At 41.9% G+C, this 24,229-nt stretch overlaps 1 protein-coding gene and 1 pseudogene across 2 annotated transcripts; one reads left to right on the top strand and one right to left on the bottom strand.

The window, feature by feature from the left end:
- The first annotated feature begins 344 nt into the window (after positions 1–344).
- On the top strand, positions 345–2,790 carry LOC143555569 (pentatricopeptide repeat-containing protein At5g50990-like). The gene is made up of 2 exons (XM_077045098.1): positions 345–449; positions 1,168–2,790. The coding sequence occupies exons 1-2, from the start codon at positions 359–361 to the stop codon at positions 2,691–2,693; spliced, it is 1,617 nt and encodes a 538-aa protein (XP_076901213.1). The 5' UTR covers positions 345–358; the 3' UTR covers positions 2,694–2,790.
- A 1,414-nt stretch (positions 2,791–4,204) lies between these two features.
- LOC143555568 (uncharacterized) lies at positions 4,205–7,440 on the bottom strand (annotated as a pseudogene). Its single transcript, XR_013139221.1, has 6 exons — positions 7,336–7,440; positions 6,254–6,515; positions 6,126–6,162; positions 5,281–5,386; positions 5,095–5,205; positions 4,205–4,446 (listed from the first exon to the last, which is right to left on the bottom strand). The product of XR_013139221.1 is annotated as an uncharacterized LOC143555568 (transcript).
- Positions 7,441–24,229: the final 16,789 nt, after the last annotated feature.

Genomic DNA, 24,229 nt, shown 5'->3' with positions numbered 1-24,229 from the left:
TTCCACTCCTCATTCATTTCATTACCTCCAACTAGACATACCCTTTGTCTTTTTTTTTTTTTTTTTGCCTTATTTACATTTCTTGTACTAAACCTAACTATGTTGAAACTTTAGCAATCACGAGTCTTTAAATAAGCAGGTTGTAGTATGTTGTTAACAGCTAGAAAGTATGGGCCATAAACTTCAAATAGAATAAACACTATCACCTTGTTGGGCCCATTTGAATTGGGCTGGCTTAACCCAACACCAAATGCTTGGTGCCTTCTTCGTCTTCAAGCTGCTGCTGCTTCTTGTTCTAACCAACAGACATACATACCTAACCTAATTCTAATTCATCAATCATGACCGTAGAATAGAAATGAGCAGAAGATATATTATTATTATTATTCTTCAACGGCCGAAGAACCACACGGCATCCGTTGTCCACTTTCATTCCACCGAACCTTCAGGTTATACGTAACTGCATCTATTATTTATTGCAAACACTGAATCTACGTTAAGTTAATTTAAGCAAAATTTAACTCGATTAATGTGTAATTGTATCTATTCTGTGCTGGAATGCAAGCAATTTCAGTAGAATTTACTCTCCCAACACTTTTGATTTGCAACTCAATATGTTTCTGTGGTGAATTGCGTAGAATTTACGTTAATTGATTCGTTGAAGCAAATTTTAACTCGATTTATATGAACTTGCATCTATTCTGTGCTGGATTGTTACAACTTCAAGCAGAGTTTACTCTCATACACTTTTGATTTGTAATTCAATCTGTTTCTATGTGTAGAATTTACTCTCATACACGTTATTTGAACGCATTGCATTCACTGAAGCGAATTTTAACTCGATGTATATGCAATTGCATCTATTCTGTGCTGGATTGTTAGAATTGCTAATAGAGTTTACTCTCATGCACTTTTGATTTGTATGGGACTATAGTTTGATCTGTTTCTGTGGTGATTTGTCTAGAACTTAACACATCACATTCAGTACGTCTGCGTTCTTGATTTGTAACTCTGTCTATTTTTGTGCTAATTTACAAGGAATGTAATTTACTCCTGCTAGAATGGCCTAATGCCTAGTGGAAATGAAACATTTCCTGTTTTCAGTCAATGTTTATGGTGTAAATCAATTAAATGTTAGTTTATATCGGTTCTCCTTTTATGAAGCAGCATTTTCAGATCACCGATTGCTGGTGCAATCTCTGGAAGAATGCAAATTATCAAGAAACTCAACAGCTGTTATTGGAACACATGCAAGAATCATTAAACTCGGGTATGAAACATGCCCATCTCTTACATCACTGCTAGTCACAACATACCTTTCTTTCAGTCATCTCAATTTTGCGCGCCAATTACTTAATGAAGTTCCTCACTGGAAGTTCAATTTGGTTTCTTCCAATTCAATCATTGCAAATCTTATGAAAGTAGGAGATGTTATTGTTGCCAAAAAGGTGTTTAATAAAATGCCCAAACGAGATATAATAACATGGAACTCAATGATAGGAGGTTTTGTTAGAAATGCACATTTTAATGAGGCGTTTAAGTTCTTCAAAATGATGTTGAATTCAAATATGGAGCCCGATAAGTTCACATTTTCATCCATTATCACCTCATGCGGTCGTTTTGGAGCTCTAGATAAAGGTAAGTGGATACATGGTTTACTAACCGAAAAACAAATCGAACTTAATTTCATTTTGAGTTCTGCACTCATAGACATGTACTCGAAATGTGGAACAATCGAGACCGCAAAATTAGTTTTTGAAAAGGTTAAACACAATGATGTATCGGTTTGGAACGCCATGATTAATGGGCTAGCAATGCACGGTCTTGCTACAGACACAGTTGCAACTTTTTCAAAAATGGAAGATGAAAATATTATACCTGATTCGATTACTTTTGTAGGAATGTTGACTGCGTGTAGTCATTGTGGTTTGACTCAAAAAGGTCGTGAGTATTTTAACTTAATGAGAACTAAATACTCAATTGAGCCAAAGCTTGAGCATTACGGGTCAATGGTTGACCTTTTTGGTCGGGCCGGGCTTCTAGAAGAAGCTTACGAAGTAATTAAGGGTATGCCAATGGACCCTGATGTTGTTATATGGCGCGCGTTTCTTAGCGCGTGTAGAACACATAAAAACCTTAAGTTAGGGGAACTTGCAGTGTCTAAAATATCGAATCTTAATAGTGGAGATTATGTTTTATTATCTAACACTTATTGTTCTGTAAATAAATGGGATAATGCTGAAAATGTGAGAAATGTTATGAAACAAAAAGGGGTTAGTAAAAGTAAAGGAAAAAGTTGGATTGAATTTGGTGGAGTGATACATCAATTTAAATCTGGAGATAAATCACATTGTGAAACCGAATCGATTTACAAGATTCTTGAAGGATTAACGAGTCGTGTTAAAGATGAAGGATTTAAACATGTTACTGAGTTGGTTTTAATGGATATATCTGAAGAGGAAAAAGAGGGAAATTTGAATTATCATAGTGAAAAGTTGGCAGTGGCGTATGGTGTTCTAAAATCAAGCCCCGGGTCTGAAATTAGGGTTTCAAAGAATTTGAGGACTTGTATTGACTGCCACTTGTGGATGAAATTGGTTTCTAAAGTTTTGAAAAGAGTAATAGTTGTGAGGGATCGGGTTCGTTTTCATCGGATTGAAGATGGTTTTTGTAACTGTGGAGATTATTGGTAGCTTATCGATAAAGGTGACAATTTTGTACCAATTTGTATAATATATGTGATTGGGGTTAGGCTTGTAACGAACGGAGCATTTAGTGAACCGTTCGTGAATCGTGTGGCGGAAAGTTCTTTTATTTATTAAACGTATGAATATGAACAAAATTTTATGTTCATTTAGTTAAACAAACAAACATGAATACACTTCTTAATTTTTCACTTACATTTGTTAATATATGTGTGAACCCTCGGGTGGGCAAAAGTGAAATTGCACTAATTTTGACGTTATTTTACTAATCTCGTGAAAATAACGTTAAAAGTGACGGACGGTTAATCAGGCATCATGTAGTGGTGTTGATAGCTGAAAGATAAGGGTACATGCACCGATCAGCCGGTGTCCCGATGATTGAGTGCTATGTGCCTTATGTCTAAGGCTTGATGCAAAACTACTATCGAGCCGGGGGTCTCACCGGAAGCAGCCTCTCTATCCCTATGGGGTAGAGGTAAGGCTGCCTACATCTTACCCTCCTCAGACCCTACCATAGCTTTGCTATTGGTGGGATATATTGAGTACGATGATGATGATGATGATGATGATTTGTTAATATGTATTTAAAAATTTCAGGCGCATTACAATTTAGTCTAGTAATTTGTTGACTTGATTTGTTGTTCACACTTACTTGTAATTGGTTTTAGTTGAGTTATGTTCGTTCATTTGTATTCAGTTTTGTTTGTTCATTTATGTAAGTGAACCTTTAGTTTATATTGATAACAAAAGAATATAAACAAACACCAACACGATCAATTTCTTAATGAATGAACAAGAAATCTTTTTCGTTTAATTGAACCTGTTCGATCGCTTGCTCGGTTAAAGTTAAACGAACGAACACAAAAATGCTCAGTTCGTGTTCGTTTTGTTCATTTGCAAGCCTAATCGGGTTATGTTCTATCTCAAATGGGAAAATTCAAAAATTAACATGAAAGGAACGGGTAAAATGGGTTGAACCAGCTAAACTTATGCTAAGCCTATTTTGATCCATACAACCTCCTGGATCTTTTATTCAAAGATTCAGAAGTATATTGTTGTAAAACATTGTCTCTTTAATATTTATTAACACAATTTTTATTTATATAAATGACCAAAAAGGTAATTGTTATTCAACCCATTTCACATTGTTTCTTCAAGATTACTTTATTAAAAATATGCTGATGTTGCATCATAATTCATTTCATGCATCGGATATAACTTTTGTGCTCATGTATGACATCCACCAATTTAAGTTATGCTTTATCTCTAGCAGGTCAAATAAAGAATATCATAATTAGAGACCGGTCAAATGGCCAAAGTGTAATCTGAATGCATAAAGCCTGCTAAAATGTTTCATTTGTGAAATTAGATTATTATTTAAACAATATAACTTTTGTACTCATGTTTGGCATGCAAATTATTTATATAGGGATTTTTTGGCACAGCGTGTTTCGGGTCAAACAGGACCAGAATAAACTGTTTTAGACTGTTGATATAAAAACCAGCTGTTTTCAAAATATTCCACATTGCAGAAAGGCATTAGTTGCAACCATTTAAGGTGCATAAGGATATTAGCAGGACTTAACCAAATGGAAGAAAGAAAAAAAGTCAACTGTTGACTAAACTAGCTATCTTGGATGGGAACCAGTTTCAATTTGCCTCCATAAATATCTGGAAGTTGACTCTCATCAATGTCTTTCAGAAGTGTAGATGTCAGCTGCTTATTTTCAACAAATACAATCTGCAAGGTAAACAAACCAAAACTCAAACTTTATAATTTTATATGCAGACAAGCAGAGATAGGTTTGTAAATGAACCGAACGAACACGGACGGAGCATGTTCGTGTTTGTTCTTTAACTTTAACTGAGCAAATGATCGAACACAAACAATTAAATGAACGAGGTTTTCTTGTTTGTGAAAATTTATTAAGAAAATGAAATTATTCGTGTTTGTTTGTTAACAGTATAAACGAATGGTCCACTAACGTAAACAGGCGGACATAACTGAACATAGGTAAAACCAATAAAAGGTAAACCTGAACAACAATGAGGATGTAACAAAATTAAATGAATATATTGAACAAACGTAAACGAATGAACTAAACAAACGTAAACTAACGAACGTAAATGAACGAGCATAAACAACTTTAAATGAACGAATGTTCAGAAACATAAATGAACAAAAAATGTTTCTTGTTCATTTGTTTATTCAATAAACAAACATAGACGAACTTCGCTTCGAACGGTTAACTGAATGTTCGGTTCGTTTACAAGTGCATATAAAGTAAAATTTAGGTGACTTTTCACCCGTTTGACCCAGATCCTTTGACGCTATAATTTTGCACACTGACCCATGAGGAATAAAACATGACCCGTTATGAAAAGTTACCTTTTTCTTTGTTTTTTAATCAATAAAAGGATAGATCATCTTCCATGCTGCCATAAATACATATGGAACATGCACCACAAACATTTTTCCAAGTCTTTCTGGATAATAATCCTGTCATAAACATTAATTTTTAAGGGCTATTGTTCACACACGCACACACACACACACAGTGAAATGATTATAAACCTGCAAAATAGAGAGTGCTGCAAGATATCCACGGATATCACTGTTTGTATATCCCCATCCTTGAATATCTGCAATAGACACAAACTTTTCCTGCCCTTGAGGCATCCTGATATTCAAATATGAACAGGTCAATTCAAGTCAACTTTTTTTCTTTCTTAAAAATGAGCCCTAAAAATTTGAGATAGATTTCAGTTCATTTACTTTTGATTTGACAGATTCATTTATAATATAACCTAAAAGAAACTGGTGAAAGGTTGCTAAATTCTTCTAGTAATTCAGTTCTATTCACATTATTATTGAAATATTATAGTTTGTGTAATCATATTTAGTACATTAATTATCTATACAACACATAAACAAACAGATGGCTCAGGCCAACTTGGCCCATTTTGACCCAAGCCCATATTGCCACAATTAGGGGAGTAAACGACCCGAGTCTAAGCTCGACTAGGCTTGAGCTTGGCTTGTTTCGTGCTCTATTTCTAGAGCTCGAACTCAGCTTGTGATGGCTTTTCAAGGTCCTTTATCATTCATTAATTAACTTATGTTCATTTATATATATATATATTTTAGTTATATTTTTTATAACATAATATATATTATTTAGTTATTTTTATTGTAAGCTTTTGTATAATGATAACTATTACATTTACAGAAATGTGTTATATATATATTTTATATATTAAATAATATAAATTAGTCACACGAGCCAGCTCAAGCTTGTTTAAGTTTGGGTCAATTTAAGCTTTTAGCGAGCCAATCTCGAGTGGCTCACAAACGACTTCGCTCGTTTCACCCTGGCCACAATACTAGGAAGGCGAACTAGTGAATCAAAATAGTCCTACCTTGAAATTATTCTTTCAAGTGTGAAGACAACATAACCTGTGATGCATTCACAATCATAATAAGAACATAATTAAAATATTAAACTAAAAAGGATTTGGATTGATGAGCACATAGTTTAGAAACATACGCTTAAACTCTTCTAGACCTCCTCCTTTGTTGGGATAATGTCTGCCACCAAACACGACAGTTATTAAGCGACCGCTTTTATCGGTTCCTTGCATAAATAGTTTGTTTTGAGCTATATGATTAGGGATTTCTGATACTGATATAGAACCATTTGGAACAAATGTTTTTCTCCATTTAAGGTACTTCAAAAACATAGCACATGCTTTGTCTATGTCCAGATCACGGGCACGAAGAAACCTTCTGAATGTCAAATCATCGTACTCCTATAATAAATAATATTCATTAGACGATTACCTAACATTAAGTTATATCTCATTTTCTTTCAATGCAGTGTCACATTTTCCCATTTAGTTAAGAACGGGCACTTTTCAGGCTGAAGCAAACAAAATAAAGTAAAAGATGAAACACGGGTCTAAAGTGTAGTTTTGACTTTTGATGTATAAAACCTCTTAAATATATATATATTTTTTTGCCATAGCTATGGAAAACTCACGGACCCATCAACAAAAAGATGAAACACGGGCCAAATTTTCTTTCTTTCATTATATAACCAATCTCACTACTTTTGACTAGAATTAGCAATTTCGACTCGTTTAGTTATGAAAGGGCGTTTCATGTTAAAACAAACAAAATTAGCCAAAAATGAAACGCGGGTCTAAAGTGTATATATATATATATATCAAACCTCGTAGGTAGGTTTTTTACCATCGTTAGGGAAAATTCACGGGCCCACTAGTAAGAAGACGAAACACGAGTCGAAACTCTGAAGCTTATTTTTTATCCCTCCTAAATACTTCCATTAAAAGAAATTTGATATTGATATTATTTAAACAATATAAATTCGTTATCATGTTTGGCATTATTTATATAAAATATAGACCAAAACTGTTTCTAACTTCTAACTTAAGTCAACTCTTAAGACTACCCACGGAATATGATCAAATGTGTTGTTTCCTTAAAATCAGAGTTCAACACAATCCTTAAAATCTCGAGAAAATCTATATATCCTTAATAAGAAAAACACATTTAATATGACTAGATCCAGGCTAGATTGACTTGTACGGTATGCATAAATCCATGTACCTTAGATGTAGCATCTTGTTTTTCTACCAATTCCCTCAGTGGCAAAATCTTGTTATGTTCCACCTCACTGCTTCCATCCTCATTCTGCACGCTCTTGACATCCATCTCTTGGTTCTGCAGACTGAAACTTGCACATAATATGTATTACTTTTATTGGGTGTGTTGAAATTACCAAAAAGGGCCTTTTTTGCTGTTGCCTCAAATATATGGTTACTGCCGGTTGTGAAACTGACTATAAAAAGAATGGCAAGAGTAGGTGGTTGTGGGTGTGAGGGTGTCAAGAATTAAATAGTTAAGTAAGTATCCACTTAGACCCTTCTATTATCACTTAATTTATATCTATTGTCCCCATAATTAATCTAAAGATCACTTGGGTCCCTAAACACATGTCGATATTTAAAAAAAAGAAATTTGAAATTTGTGTTTGGTTACTGAAGCCTGAAGGAAATGAATGAATTATATGATAATTTCATGTTTGGTTTCCAAAGCCACCATGCGTGGTCAAAATTAGGTATATTCGGACATTTTGCGTCATGTGACACCTAGTCAGCTTTTGAGCATTTTATAAAAAATGGGTGTAGTGAGAAAATGCCCCAAAAATGTCTCTCTCTCGCAAAACCCTCAAAGTGTCATCCAAAACGTCAGGGGGGGGGGTGTTCCGTGGCGTTATGGCCTTAAAACTCCCCAAAACGGCATCGACTACAGATGATCTAAGTTTGTTAAATTGATGATAAATAATGACAAGTGGCGTAGTTACTCATTTAGTTTTTTATAAACTTATTTCAAATTTATCTTGAATTCTAAACTGCTTATAAATCTTTTTGTTTGATTAAATTAACATTATCTTTCAATCTTTATAACATTAGTAAATAGTAATTTAAAAAAAGTTGCAAAACTTTTAGTTACACATGTTTATATTTTAATTTCTTAATCTTTTAATAAACATATATAACTTGAACATGCTAAATGATACACAGTCCACAACCCAAGTGAAGTGAGGCGTCTAAAGACTTCATTTAAAAGAGGAAGGTCTTAGGTTCAAGTTCTGCTAGTGACAAAAATAGGGGTTCCAGGTTGGGCATGTGGTTTACTCACCTATAGTAGGTTTTCTCATAAGGGTTGTCTCTGGATTAGGGCTGATGTATGAGCTTCCTTCGGGGACATGCCAATGTAGCACCCTGTAATTCCGTACACGAAGAACGAAGTTGAACGAGTGGGCCAATGGTCCGTTAATGATCCAAATTGCCGTTCAACAAAATAAATAAAACTTTAAAAAATAATGATCATGTGGCATTTTGGTAAGCTAGCACAATCCAAAGGAATGTTTTGACTTCCTCTTTTCCTTTAGAGCGCACTGAGCGGGAGCTCATGGTGAGGTGAGCTCGCGGTGAGGTGGGGGAAAAACGGGGCAATTGGAAACATCAGAACCCTCCGTTTTTGAGAGAAAAATTGGATCCGGAACCACTTCATGTGACCTTAATAAAGAAATTTGAATGAATGAATATTTGTTACAATAAATACATTTTTTTAATATAATTAATTTCAAATCTAATAAATTCTTCAAATCAAACCGTGCCTAAGATGCTAATCACTTTGGAAACGACGAAAGTACCCCACAATATAATCCCAAAAGCATATGGATGCTTTGTGACTATCGAGGGAAGGTTCAACCCAAGTATTCATACTTCATGGAATATTTGGTAACGTTAATATAATATTTATTATTTAAGGGGATTGTTATTATTATATGAAAAAACGGTAAGAAACATCAGTCATGAACGTGGATATATGCGCCAAGTAAATTTATTTTAGAACATGTTTGTTGTATGCATCATTAAATAATATAATTTTACATAAATATACTTATAATCGTAACACGTTTATGGTTTGATCATTATATTACATAGTTAAGCCGTGCTATTCTTAAATTTAAAATATACATATGCTTTTCTGGAATATCTCGTGTGTAAATACGGGCAAATATCTTAATTATTGAAACCTTCAAATCCGCTATAATTCTGAATTTGACAACTTAACAAAAGTATATGGGTTGATATTGCTTATAATTCATTTTTAGCCTTTCAATTGATATCGACAGAATTGAATAAAAACGTACCAAGTGGATTAAATAGTCTTCAAATTAAGCGTTTGTGAGACAGCTGGGTCTAAACGTCTAATTCATTTTTAACCTGTTATTCAACTACGTATTTTGCCTTCATGTGGCAAAAATTTGACTCGGGGTTAGGTTGGCTCATACTCATACTTTTCTAATCTTAGAAATATACAATATATTGAATATGATCAAAACTTATTAGATCCTCTCTTTTCATTGTCTATATTCATTTAAAACGAGAAACAATATAATTTCAATAACTCTTTTTTTTCTAATTATAATTTATTACTTATTAAGCATAACATGAAAAATAGGCATCTTTTGTTGGTCTGAAGATGATGGATTGATAATCACCTATGTCTATGAGGTAATTGTTGTGAGGCGTAGAACTAACCTGAAGAGGTAGGTCCCAGCAGGGCTCAGTTGGTCCCGCATGACTCACATTGAACAGGGATGTCTGCGCAAAAACCATCTACTCCCGCAGGACCCACCATGCTCAGAGAAGCCTACGCGCAGTATGCAAGCTGCATACGCAGGGAAAAGCCTCCCAATGGTAAGTAACCCGCCTGTTCCCGCAGTTGCGGATACAAGCCATCAGGGAAGGCTACCCGCACAGCATAGCTACACGCATAAGGCTTAACACTTACAAATATTCAGTGTCACCTGAAAGAATGAGCAAAGGCGGGAGGGGGAAAACTCCCGCCAAAATGGGCCAGTCCGTATGATGGAGGATCTTTTGCGTGATACCTGACGAGGTAAAGACAAAAGATCTGACCAAGAATGCGACAGCTCACTGACAGCAGCGTGGCAGACAGCACGCCACAGCACTGTGACCAATAGCCGCCGCCTGCCCACCAACTCCTGCCAGACCACGTGCCTAGCCTGCAGTTGGTAGAAGACGAAGAGTGCACGGCACGCCTGCTCTGTGTCAGCCGCTACCTATCCACCACTCACAGGTAGGGCACGTGCATAGGTTACAGTTGGTAGCGTGTTGGGCCGGCTAAACCCCTTGGAAACCCACCTTCGGCTATAAAAGACAGCAAATGGTATTATCATTTCATCATCTACTATCTCGTATAACTTACTTGATAATTGCTCTAATAGTATTCATATACTTTTATATTTAAAGAGCAATATAGACTGATTCTCACGCCGGAGGGTGGTCACAAGGAGGAACCCCCCCCCTTCTCAGTGACGAGCTCACGGTGTCTGTTTTGCAGGTTCCCTGAAGTACAACTTACTCTGCTGGACCTAACCTTCGAGGGAAACATTACTTAGCCCCCAGATTACCCATAATCTGCCCGGGGTCACCTAGTGTTTCTTCATTGGCGCCATCCGTGCATAAAGCTAGAACTACATCTTTCTCCAGTTTTTCAAAACTTCCAAGATGACTAGAGAAATTCCGGTAACCACAACCCCAGCCACTGGGGTAAACACCGGCAACACATTGTTTACAAACACTACCCCAGCCACCCAAGCTGGGGCAAGTGAAGTACATTTTACGAACACTACCCCAGTCACTCATGTAGGGGCAAGTGGAGTAAATATTCCACTGGGATTCACTGATGCCCAGCTGGAAAAACGAACTCGAGCCCCTCGCCAAACACTTGATCAAGTGAAGGCATGGGCCGAGGCACGTCAAAAAGAATTTCAGGCTGAGTTGGACGAACGCTTGCGTTCAGTCCAACAAGCTGAGGAATTCGGTAGTACTCGCCAGCACCTCAACATGAGTAGTGAGTACGAGTACTCAGACGACGAGAGGGAAGACTCCGACACCGACGCGAACCCTCGCCATAGGGCGAAAGGGAAGCGTAAGGAAACGGATCCCCAGCCAAAAAGGAATTTTGGGGAAGCATTCCAACCAGTCACGGAAAAAAGCTCGCGTGACTTCTCCAAGGCCTTTAGACCTACTGCCACAAACGCAGGAAGGTCAAAATTTGCAAGGGACATTGCAGAAGCAATCGCCCCGAGGAGTGCCAAACAAATGTCCAACATTGGCACATACGATGGTCTATCCGACCCAGATGACCATCTGAACAGGTTCATTGCGGGGGCAACCGTCAGTAACTGGACGGAACCCACGTGGTGCTACATGTTCCAGATGACTCTGGTAGGAGCAGCCAGAGCATGGTTCGACCGTTTACCGGTCCACCACATTTATGACTGGGCAGACTTCCAGAACAAGTTCAGTCAACAGTTTAGTCAACAGAGGAAGCACACTGAGGAGCAGTGGACGATCCTCAACTGTGTGAGAGAAGAGGATGAATCCTTACTGGACTTCATCACCCGCTTCAACTCCAAGAAGCTGAGTCTGGGCAACATCAGCGAAGACCTCGTTCGCGCCGCTTTCATTCAGGGCGCTGAGTACCCAGAACTTATCCGCACTCTGACGGGTAAAGACGGCATGCCATCCACATGGGATGCCATAATGACGGCAGCCAAGCGCTTTGCCGAAACGGAGAAACAGCTGGGAAGAGATCTCCCCCAGAATACAAACCTCTACACGCAGAGGACAAGGGAGAACAATGTGAGAACCGCCCGGCTAAACAAAAAGAGGCGGCAAGGTATTTGGCAGTCAAGGATAAACTTCGACACCCCCTCAAGCTCTCGCCCTCTGGTTGGCGGAAGGGACAACACGCACCCTTCGAACCGGAAAAACCGTTGGACGCCACTCACCAAGAGCGTCACGGAGATATTTGCCACGGAAAAACTGCCATGGCCAAAAGCCCCAGCGATCCGACAGAAACCCAATGCGGATCAAAGCAAGTCTTGTGACTTCCATGGGACAAAGGGCCATAGCACTGAGGAGTGCACATCCTTGAGGGACATCGTCGAGACATTCGTCAAGGATGGGAGGCTCGCACACCTCGTGGCATCTATCAAGAAGGGAGGAAGGAACGACAACAGGTACAGGGGTAACGGACGAAAGCCCGTCGACATCAGCATCAACATGGTCCATGGTAAGGTCAGAGGAAGAAAGAGACCGATGACCGAACCATGCGCATGGAAGGAAGCAGAAGTGCGCTTCCCGCGAGTGCCGGGAGGCCCAAACAAAGAAGGCCCCATTGTCATTAAAAGCCAGCTGGGGCACTACATCACCTCCCGCACCCTCGTTGACAATGGCGCATCGTCGACAGTGATGTACAGGCAGTTCTTCGACAAGTTAGACGATGAAGACAAGGAACGCCTGGAGACGGTCTACGCTTCAATGGAAGGGTTTGACGGCAGCATGAACACTCCCTTGGGCACCCTATCTTTCCCCGTCACTCTCACCGATGGGAATTATTCACGCACGGAGGATGTGGATTTTGTTGTAATGAAAAAACCACATCATACGTATGACATCCTATTCGGGAGAGACGGGATGGCAAGATTCAACGCCGTGGTATCCTCAGTCCACGGCATGATGGGATGGCCAACAACTGAAGGCGTAGCGATGATCACGGGCATTCCCCAGGTATGCATCGCATCTGTCTCCTCTAAACCCAAACCGAAGATGGCCAAACAAACCATCACTGAACCTGAAAAGTGGGCATTCAATGGGAAATATCCCGATCAGGCCGTTACCATTGGCCCGACAATTGTTGATCCAACACGCACCTTACTCAAGCGCTTACTGCAGCGAAACGCAGACATCTTCGCGTGGACACCAGCCGACATGACTGGTGTACCCCGGAGTAAGGCAGAGCATAAGCTCAAATGCGATCCGGCCGTTACGCCGATCGTACAAAAGCGCAGAGTAATGGGGCCCGAGCAAACCAACGCGTGCAGAACCCAAGTCAAGGAACTCCTTGACGCGGGCATCATACGCGTTAGCAAATATCAAACATGGGTTGCAAATCCCGTAATGGTACCGAAGAATAACAAACAATGGCGCATGTGCATAGATTTCAAAGATTTGAATAAAGCATGCCCCAAAGATTGTTATCCGTTGCCAGAAATTGATCTCAAGGTGGATTCGGTGGCACCATTTCGCCTTAAATGCTTCTTGGATGCGTATAAGGGGTACCATCAAATCCACATGGCTGTAGATGACCAGGACAAAACCGCCTTTCGGACGCCCGATGGCACATTTTGTTATAAAATGATGCCATTCGGACTTAAGAACGCGGGGTCCACGTACCAACGACTAATGGACAAAGAGTTTCACGCCCAAATTGGGAGAAACTTGGAAGTCTATATGGATGATTTGGTCATCAAAAGCCCCGAGCCAGAGGCGATGTTGAAAGACATTGAGGAAACTTTCAACACGCTCAGAAAGATAAACATGAAGCTCAACCCGAGCAAGTGTTCATTTGGGGTGGAAGAAGGGAAGTTCTTGGGAGTCATTATTACTAAAGATGGCTTCAGAGCGAACCCTGAAAAGGTCGAAGCCATTGTCAAAATGGAATCACCTACCACCATAAAACAGGCTCAAACACTGAATGGACGACTAGTCGCGCTTAACCGCTTTTTGGCAAACCATGCGGATAGGTCGTTCCCTTTTGTGTCAACGCTAAGAAACTGTTTGAAGAAAACGCACTTCCGCTGGACACCAGAAGCGGAAGCAGCTTTTCAGGAGATTCGATCACGCCTGATCGAACTCCCAACACTCACAGCACCACAAGCGGGGGAGGAGTTAATCCTATACCTCTCCGCAACAGATAGAGCAACCGGGGCAGTCCTGCTGGTAGAACGAAAAGGTATCCAGATGCCAATCTATTATGTTAGCCGCGTGCTGGCAGACGCGGAAACCCGGTACTCTACCCTGGAAAAATTAGTCTTGGCACTTATACACGCTTCACGCAGGTTGAGACGATATTTCCAAGGTCACCCAATCACTATTCTCACCAACTTCAAACTCTCAAATGTTCTAGGCAAATCCGAGTTATCGGGACGTCTAGCCAAATGGGCAATTGAATTGGGAGAATATGCGATTCAATACAAGCCGAGACCAGCCATTAAAGGCCAGGTCCTGGCTGATTTTATTGCAGAAGTCCCCGCTTCACGGGAGAAAGAGTGCCAGGAGGAGGCTCAACCCTCCCCAGCACACGAAATCAATGAGGTCTGGCGACTCTACACTGATGGAGCAGCTAGTAACGAGGGTTCAGGCGCAGGGTTAAAATTAACAAATCCAGCAGGCCAGGAATATACTTATGCTATTCGGCTGGATTTTCCAAGTACGAATAACGAAGCTGAATATGAAGCATTCCTGGCCGGATTGAGGATTGCGCGTAAAATGGGTGTAAAAAATTTGGAAGCCCATGTAGATTCCATGCTAGTGGCAAACCAAATAAACGGGACGTACACGGCTGTGAACGACACAATGGCCCTGTACCTTGCCCAGGCCAAAGCCATCATGCGCGATTTTAATGATTGTAAAGTCATACACGTCAAGCGCAGCGAAAACAAATCTGCGGATGCGTTAAGCAAGCTTGCATCACTGGCCTTCACCCACTTGGGAAAGGACATCCGCGTTGAACTCCTCGAAACACCATCAGTCCCGCACAAGGAAATTTGTGTCATCCAAACCGGTACAGAAACATGGATGACCCCAATAATAAAATACCTTGAAGCAGGAACGTTACCAGAGTCAAAGTCACAGGCAAGAAAACTACGCTGTAAAGCACTGAATTATCAGCTGGTCAATGACACCCTTTACAGACGTAACTTTCTTGGCCCATTGTTAAGATGCGTGGACAACCAAGATGCTGACTACCTCCTAAGGGAGGTTCACGAAGGCATCTGTGGAGTACACGCAGGCCCCCGCGCTGTGGTAGCCAAACTAAACAACGCGGGATACTTCTGGCCGGGGATGCATATGGACGCGTTGGCATACATCAGAAAATGCAGATCTTGCCAGCTCTACGCACCCAACACGCATCGCCCGAAAAATGAACTTGTTCCTGTCACTTCCTCGTGGCCATTTCAGAAGTGGGCCATTGACGTGACAGGCCCATTCCCTACAGCAGCTGGGAATGTTCAGTTCCTAGTGGTAGCCATTGACTACTTCACCAAATGGATAGAAGCGAAACCTTTAGCCCAAACAACCGCAAAGCATATCAAAAAATTTATTTGGGAATTTATTATTTGTCGTTTTGGACTTCCACAGAATTTGGTAAGCGATAATGGCACCAACTTTGCTGACAAGAAGCTACAGCAGTGGCTGAAAGAACTTCAAATCACCCACACCTTTACCTCAGTGGCACACCCGCAAGGTAACGGTGAGGTGGAAAGAGCAAATAAGAGCATCGTCGAAGGCATAAAGAGAAGACTCTTGGAACATAGATCCGGTTGGGTGGACGAGCTTCCACACGTCCTTTGGGCAAACAGAACGCTGAAGAAGACCAGTACGGGAGAAACCCCGTTCAGTCTCACTTATGGCACTGAAGCCATGATCCCAGTCGAAATCGGTTTACCCTCACCAAGGGTCTTAATCCAACCAGAAGACAATGATGCGGAAAGACGGTTAGACCTTATGCTAACCGAAGAGCGCAGAGACTTAGCCGCCGTGCGTGAAGAAAATTACAAACGACAAATGCAAAAATACTACAACACGCGGGTAAAACTCTGCAATTTCAATGAAGGAGACTACATACTGCGTAACAACGAGGCTTCGAACCAACAACGCCCAGGAAAGTTGGCCCCGACTTGGGAAGGGCCATACGTTATCAAAGAAGTTCTGGGAAAGGGCGCATACCGGCTCGAAAAGCTCGATGGCACTCCCATCCTTAGAACATGGAATGGAGCTCAATTACGAAAATGTTATATGTAGATCAATTCCAACTTGTAAAGAAAAGGCCTAGAGCCACTTCTAATGGAAATGATTCTCCTTTCATGATGTATTGATAGCTTGTAACCTATGAACTTCCCTTACGGGAAGAAGTAGTTGCGTGTGGAAGGCGGCAATACCCGCATAAACACAACGCCAAAATGTTAAAAAGTTCTAAGGAAAACCTACACGCAGGTCAGATGTAGGTAAAGTTTAGCCATCCTTGTAAGTGTAAGTGACGGTCTTACCCGCACAATCACAAACAAGGAAGCCAAACTTAACTTACCATCTACCACGTTAAAAGGTTAACTTATGAACACTTAAAAAAGGATAAGAAAAACCTACACGCGGTCAGATGAAGGCAAAAGTTCAGCCATCCTACCAAGTGCAAGTGACGGTTCTACCCGCACAATCACGAAAGAGGAAGCAAAACTTACCTATTATCAACCACGTTCAAAGGTTTACTTATCCTCAAAAGGTGAAGAAAACCTACACGCAGGTCAGATATAGGTCTAAAGTTAAAGCCATCCTACTAAGTGCAAGTGACGGTTACACCCGCACAATCACGAAAGAGGAAGCGAAAACTTTAGTCCATTATCAACCACGTTCAAAGGTCTAACTTAATGCCTTAGAAATTTCGAAAAGGAAAACCTACACGCAGGTCAGATAGAGGGTAAATATTAGCCATCCTACCAAGTGCAAGTGACGGTTTTACCCGCACAATCACGAAGGAGGAGGCGAAACTTTAACCCATCAACCACGTTCAACGGTTCTTATTCTAAACACTTGGAAAATTGCTAATTCAAACTAAGTATGCAAGTCATAAGTTTATAAAGCAAGGAACCCAAGGAAGGAAATAACAATCTTATACGCAAAAAGATTAATATTTCACAATCTATTACAAGAATGGCTGGGTAACTACCCGCCTAAAAGAAATCTATACAAAGCTAAGTCTATCCTAGCAGTGGGAAGGGATCTTCAGGATCAGGCTTCAGGGCCACCTCCGCTTGGACCAGCACCGTCAGAGCGCGGCTGCCCAAGGAAAGCCTTAAGGATGTTTAGCCCATCATCAGCAGCAGCAGCTTCATTCACCTTCTCCACCACTGGATGCGGGAAGGCAGCGTACTGGTTCACAGCTTGGTCATAAGCAGCTTCAGTATTAACATTGAATAAAGGGAAGTTGGAGGGCGGAAAGCCTCTCTCAGCAAACCCTAGACCAAGCAGGAAGCCAGTCTTCTCCCCATCCTCATGAGAAGCGTTGAGGGCTGCGCTCATCGCATCGTCATAAGAGGTCTCTGAAAGGACCCGACGCACAACCTACAAAAGAATACAAGTTAGAACATTTTCTAATTACGAGCGGAAAGCGTAAAGAAAAAGATAAAGATACCTGAGGCAACGCTTCTCGAAGCAGCCATTGGAGGGTAGCTTGACTTTCTTTGTAAGCACGTTCGGCTCCGCTTTTATCAAGGTTGGCAAGTTGAACTTCCTTGGCGGCAGCCTCTTCGACGCTTTTGAGTTTCCTTTCAGTGCGGTCAAGCACCCCTTTCTGGTCAAGGATCTCCTGCAGCTTCTTGGCATCTTCCATTGCCAAGGCGTCATGAGCATGCTGAAGAGCCTTTAATTTGCATTTAAGCTGCTCATTCTCTTCGCGAAGCGGCTCAGCAACAGCTTCAGCCTTGGCAGCCCTCTCAGTTGAGTTTCGCGCAGTCTCCTTAGCCAGCCGAAGTTGTTCATTCACAGCTTGGGCAGCCTTGGAGCGGGCCTCGAGTCGCGCCTGGACTTCAACCTCGAGGGCCTTGAATGCTCTCTCCTTCTCGGCGGCGGCAGCGGCCAACTGCTGGTTCTCCTCCCGCAGAGCCCGCGTCTCGGATATTTCTTTGGCGCGAGCTGCTTTTAACTTGTCGTTTTCACGACAAAGCAGCTCGACGCGGGGCTGCATCCGGGCTTGGAGAACCCGAAGCTCATTGGTTAGCCTACCCTCCTGGTAGCTAGCCATGGCTTCCCCCAACGCACCATGAGGAGCAGCGTGGCGAGCCCAATCCACGCACTCCACAGGGGTGCGAAGGGTTGTTCCTCGGCGTATGTTCCATCTTGGAACATACACTTCATTGGAATCCGACACTGCAAAAGAAACAAAGACAGTTAGGAAAAGATGACAAAAATATACAAAGGAAAAAGAACCCTACGTACCTGTAGGGTCAATAACAGGCCGATAGCCGCCAAACCCATCACCTGAACCTAAAGGAAATCCATCCAACAGGTCAGGTAGACGGGAAGGTGGCATAAATCGGCGAGAAGCCCGGCGCGTACCTGATGGTCCGGCCATCGGTGCCGGTGGCGCAGGTATAGTGGCAGCCGCTGTGGTAGCCATTGTTGGCGCCACCTCCTCAGCAACAGTAACCGCCGGCTCCGTGAAAGATGCTGTAAAAATTGCACTCACGGCCGGCGGAGACACCTTCTCAGCTGGAACAGCCTCAGGAAGGCTGGAACCAGCGGAAGCAGGCGCAGACGCCTGGGTCGACGCCTCGGGAAGGCTGACCGAGCCTACCGTCATTGGCGGGGGAATACTTGCTCCAACTCCACCCTGGAATGCGTCAACATCCACACCTGCACAAGCAAAAGTGTTAGAAAAATTTATTTGAAACAACAAATCTAGACGAATTATGGGGGTACTTACGGGGTTTCTTGAGCTTGAACGTACGGACGAGCAGGGGCGAACCCGATGGAGCCGGCCTCTTGACACCGGTAACCGTCGTCGCTGCCTCCCCGGAGGTAACACCTACAGCCTCCGGAGCGGTGGTCTCCTCACCACCGGGCTTCCCCGCCACCTCTACACTATCTGACTCCGAGTCAGATAGGACTACCGGGGTCGGCCGTAGAGGCCACCTTCTCCTTGCCTTTCCCGACGGCAGCCTTTTTCTTCCGCACCAGTGGAGGACCTTCTGCGGATTCCTCAGAAGAAGAAATGTCAACTCCAGCAGCAGGCACAGCATTGAGAGGTTCAGGGTAGAAGATAGGCTTACCTGGCCGTCGGTGGCTCAGGATCTCTTGGCTTGGCGGGTAAACCTCCACGAACCGACCCGCGGTCTGCTCTAAGATGGGCAACTCGTTCTCGTCCAGAGCACGAGTACCCATCCGCGCGGGACCATCTTCCTCCCGCGGGTTCAGGAGCGACTGAAGATCGTTCCCCTCTGAAATCAACAAGAAAGTTAGAAAAAATCGAAGTCAGCAAAATGAAACAAGACGTACCATAAGGGACAGAGTTCGAACCATATTCAAGGACGATCGGAACCTTATCCGCATTCGCCGCCTTCCACACCCGGCTCATCCCCAGCATCACCATCGCCGACTCCGGAAAACGGAAAACCGGGGACTGGACCCGGGATATCTTCGAGAACCATTCCGCCTCCTCGTAGTTGATGGCGGGAAGGTTCGGAAGAGTCTGGCCATTCTTGAACTTCATGGCAATGGGGATGGCTCGAGCGGATATGAAGAAGAACTCTCTTCTCCATGAGCGAAGACTCCGCTCGGTGGTACAAATCTTTAAACCCTTGATACGGGTTGTAAGAGTGTACCACCCTTGGATGCACCTCCAAGTATAGAAGGTCATCAGGCGGTCAACGAGGGGCTCAAGGCCCAGTATCCGGCACACCCACTCAAAGTGCCGGACCTTGGCAATGGCCATGGGGTGCACCTCTGTCAGGTGCACACCGTGCCTCTCTAGGACACGGTACACAAACTTTGTCAACGGAAACCTAAGGTTCCCGTAGACAAAGAATGCAGCATAAACCCCGATCTTGCCACTAGGGGCATCGTACACAGTATGGTGGGGCTCAGGAAACTCAGGCTCGAGAGACTCGAGCATGAACTTCCTGACGATATACTGGTACAGCTCGACAGGAAGAGAACACTGGCATTCGCCAGCAGTCTTCTGATCATCAGCATCGTGAGAAGACATGGTGGAAGAAAGAAGAGATTTCAGAGTAATGCTTTACTGAAAAGAGAACTTCGCCGGAAATTACTGGAGAAGAAGAGATGAAAGTGGAAAGTGTGAATTGCAAATAACCCTCTCCCCCTTTATATAGTAATCGCAATTAATGCGATGAATTTAATACGGAAGAGAGAGAAATCAAAGGTACAATGAAACTATGACGCGTGGCAAAGGCAAGCTGGCAACAGCTGTCAAAAGGACGTGTGCCAGAGATTTCGCGGCTACGCGCCCGAAATCCCGTGCCCACGCGCCTGAAAAAGCAACTGGAATGACCACATAATGTCATGTCGCCATAACTTCTGGCACGTCCTGACACAGTCAGAAGAAACCGTCGCACGACGTTTGAGGTATTGGGTTGTTATCCATCCACCAACTCTTCAAATTTCAAAATTTAAAAATTTGAGGTTCAAAAAGGTAAGCGGGAAAATACCCCTTACCTTGGCAAACAAGTAACCATAAGCCGGGTGTGGGTACAGTGTAAAGGCAAAACCCTTCACATACCTAACACCCGCAGGGAATTGAAGCCAAAATATTTGGCAACCAAGTAACCATAAGACGGGTGCGGGTACAGTGTAAAGGCAAAACCCTTCACATACCTAGCACCCGCAGGGAATGGACGCCAGGAATACCTTGGAAGTAAAGTAACCGTAAGACGGATGCAGGTACAGTGTAAAGGCAAAACCCTTCACATACCTAGCACCCGCTGAGAATTGAAACCAGGAAGGATCTTCTGGGCAATGCTTGTGAAAAGGAAAATAATATCCCCGCATAGCGGGAACATCGAGTACTACGTTGTTTGAGGCTCCAAGATGGAATTGGTGGTTTAAACATAATTGATCACTATGTTCAAAAACTACCAGAACCACAGGGAGAATCCGCACAACTAAGACTCAATGCTCCTGACTTGCGAGGAGGTTACAGACCTACCCGCATCATACCCAAAGACCAAGCAGGAAACTCGGGAATTTCTGCAAGTGACAAGGACTTCCGCGGGAAGAACCCCCATGGAAAACCTTACAAAAACCCCTTTTCAAAACCCTTTGCTTAAGTCCAAAAGTTCACCTCACTTTATTAGACATTCGTGAGAAGAACATTGGACTGGGGGGACTTGAAGAGGTAGGTCCCAGCAGGGCTCAGTTGGTCCCGCATGACTCACCTTGAACAGGGATGTCTGCGCAAAAACCATCTACTCCCGCAGGACCCACCATGCTCAGAGAAGCCTACGCGCAGTATGCAAGCTGCATACGCAGGGAAAAGCCTCCCAATGGTAAGTAACCCGCCTGTTCCCGCAGTTGCGGATACAAGCCATCAGGGAAGGCTACCCGCACAGCATAGCTACACGCATAAGGCTTAACACTTACAAATATTCAGTGTCACCTGAAAGAATGAGCAAAGGCGGGAGGGGGAAAACTCCCGCCAAAATGGGCCAGTCCGTATGATGGAGGATCTTTTGCGTGATACCTGACGAGGTAAAGACAAAAGATCTGACCAAGAATGCGACAGCTCACTGACAGCAGCGTGGCAGACAGCACGCCACAGCACTGTGACCAATAGCCGCCGCCTGCCCACCAACTCCTGCCAGACCACGTGCCTAGCCTGCAGTTGGTAGAAGACGAAGAGTGCACGGCACGCCTGCTCTGTGTCAGCCGCTACCTATCCACCACTCACAGGTAGGGCACGTGCATAGGTTACAGTTGGTAGCGTGTTGGGCCGGCTAAACCCCTTGGAAACCCACCTTCGGCTATAAAAGACAGCAAATGGTATTATCATTTCATCATCTACTATCTCGTATAACTTACTTGATAATTGCTCTAATAGTATTCATATACTTTTATATTTAAAGAGCAATATAGACTGATTCTCACGCCGGAGGGTGGTCACAAGGAGGAACCCCCCCCCCCTTCTCAGTGACGAGCTCACGGTGTCTGTTTTGCAGGTTCCCTGAAGTACAACTTACTCTGCTGGACCTAACCTTCGAGGGAAACATTACTTAGCCCCCAGATTACCCATAATCTGCCCGGGGTCACCTAGTGTTTCTTCATAACCTTAAAGAGATAGTTTGAGACAAATCTGCCGTTCCATCAACGTAGGTGGCTGCTTTCTAGTTTCTACATTTGAGTTGGACTGCTATGCCTTTTAGTCGTTGAAAGCGAGTTCTTTAAGTAGACGTATAGTATAGTTTTTTAGTTGTTGAAAGTGAATTTCTTTCGTAGACTTCTCTCACGCAACTATGAGTCTATGACTGTTCATCATATTTTTAGCCAAGCTCACTCTATCCTGATTAGGATTAGCTTTTTTCTGTCATTTTTTATACGTTAGACTTTTTCACGTGCTTATTATTTTAAATTATATATATATACTAGTAGGTGTGCCCGCGCGTTGCGGCGGGGACAATGGGGATTCAATCGATATGAGCTTGGTTTGCGATGTGACAGTGATACATCGAGGATTCAATCAATAACTGTTTAGTTCCTTATTCTACCATAGCAATAGATTTACATGTAATTCAACATAATTCCAAAATCTAAGTTATATAGTGAAGATATTACTTCATCTCTTGTCCATTATTTCCTTTAAAGCAATCACCAATTTTTTTTTAACATCTGTTAATTACATTTGTTGTCATACAAACTATGGGAGCATGTTGCAATTGGTAGAGGATGCTTGTTTTTTTCAAATATGGATTGCAACTTCATGTAACAAGTTAGTCTTAAGTCATCACTATCATTTTTGTATCCTAAACCAATAACAATGTAAAATCTCTAGTTACCGACTTCGCCACGATGCCAAAAACAACACCAAATGCCATTTTCGTATTAACAACACACAGAAGTACTTGTCAACGTTTAAACATCGGTTTCTTTTCATTATCATCAACAGACCATTGACCACGAGAAAACCTCCTAAAAGTTTCTAGAAGCTTGAGCAGGATTAATGATGGATCATACTGTTGCCAATTAATTAACAGCAGTGACCACATTTGCACTTGGAGGTCTCATGTTTTGTCGTTATTGAACACACATAGATATAGTCTTCATACAAGATATTCACAATTTAGAACATAGTCCACCATCTTCCCAAACTTCATTTTATCATAAAGCAATTGTTGCGCCTGCTAAAAAAGGTTAAATATTAGTTTCAGTGGATATTTTCTTTTAAATTGTCAAATAGGTAACAAGTTTTGTATTTCGTTTAAGTCATTTAGTTTAACCACATGAAAGTATCCACACAATGCGATAATATGAAAATAGCATAGTAATGAAAAGCGTGGCGCTTTGGCTCCTAGGCGCAAATTTAGGGTGAGACGTTCATTTGGCGCCCACTTTGACTGAAGTCGCAAATATAGAGGCGAGGTGTTCATTTGGCGCCTACTTTGACTGAAGTCGCAAATATAGGAGAAAAATCTGCAACTGAATATTTTTTTTTTTATTTCCCTTGATTTTATTTGATCTATCTCTTAAAACAATTTACCTAAATTTATGGGATTAACAAAATTAACTCTATTAATGCTCTTTATAATGAATGACATTTAGAGGTTAGTAATCTTTATTTATTTTTAAATTTTTGTTTCTGATTATGCTGTTAATTTAGTTAAGATTATGAAGATGCATGAAGAAGATGCTTTGTTTTAACCTGCTTGCTAAAGTTATATTTATTACTTTATGAACTTTTTGATTTCGAGTATGAACAATTTGGTTATTTTGGATTTTCATATGATTGTGATAACTATTGTTGAGGATTAAGCTTTTGAAATGATTTAGCATTTGAATAAACTGCTATTTCTCATTACAGATTTTGTTTGCGATTTTTTATATTTAAGTGCGCTTTTTTTCCTTAGGCTCACGCTTTGTTGACGCTTAGCGCCTAGAAGATTCATATGTGCCTTAAGTGCGCCAATCGCATTTAATAACTATGGAAAATAGAACAATGATGTAACTTGGTTATGATTATTTACTATTATTACTATTACTCTTAGTATTATTATTTTCAAGAAAGAAATTATTAAGGGTGTGGGCATTAAATGAACACTGCAAGTTTT

The sequence above is a fragment of the Bidens hawaiensis genome, unplaced genomic scaffold, assembly GCF_021521415.1.
Source record: "Bidens hawaiensis isolate Kalapana, Puna unplaced genomic scaffold, B.hawaiensis_p1.1 tig00018162_1, whole genome shotgun sequence".
NCBI classification, from domain to species: domain Eukaryota; kingdom Viridiplantae; phylum Streptophyta; class Magnoliopsida; order Asterales; family Asteraceae; genus Bidens; species Bidens hawaiensis.
The sequence above is the reverse complement of the archived record's forward strand: the minus strand, read 5'-3'. Positions and strand labels throughout refer to the sequence as shown.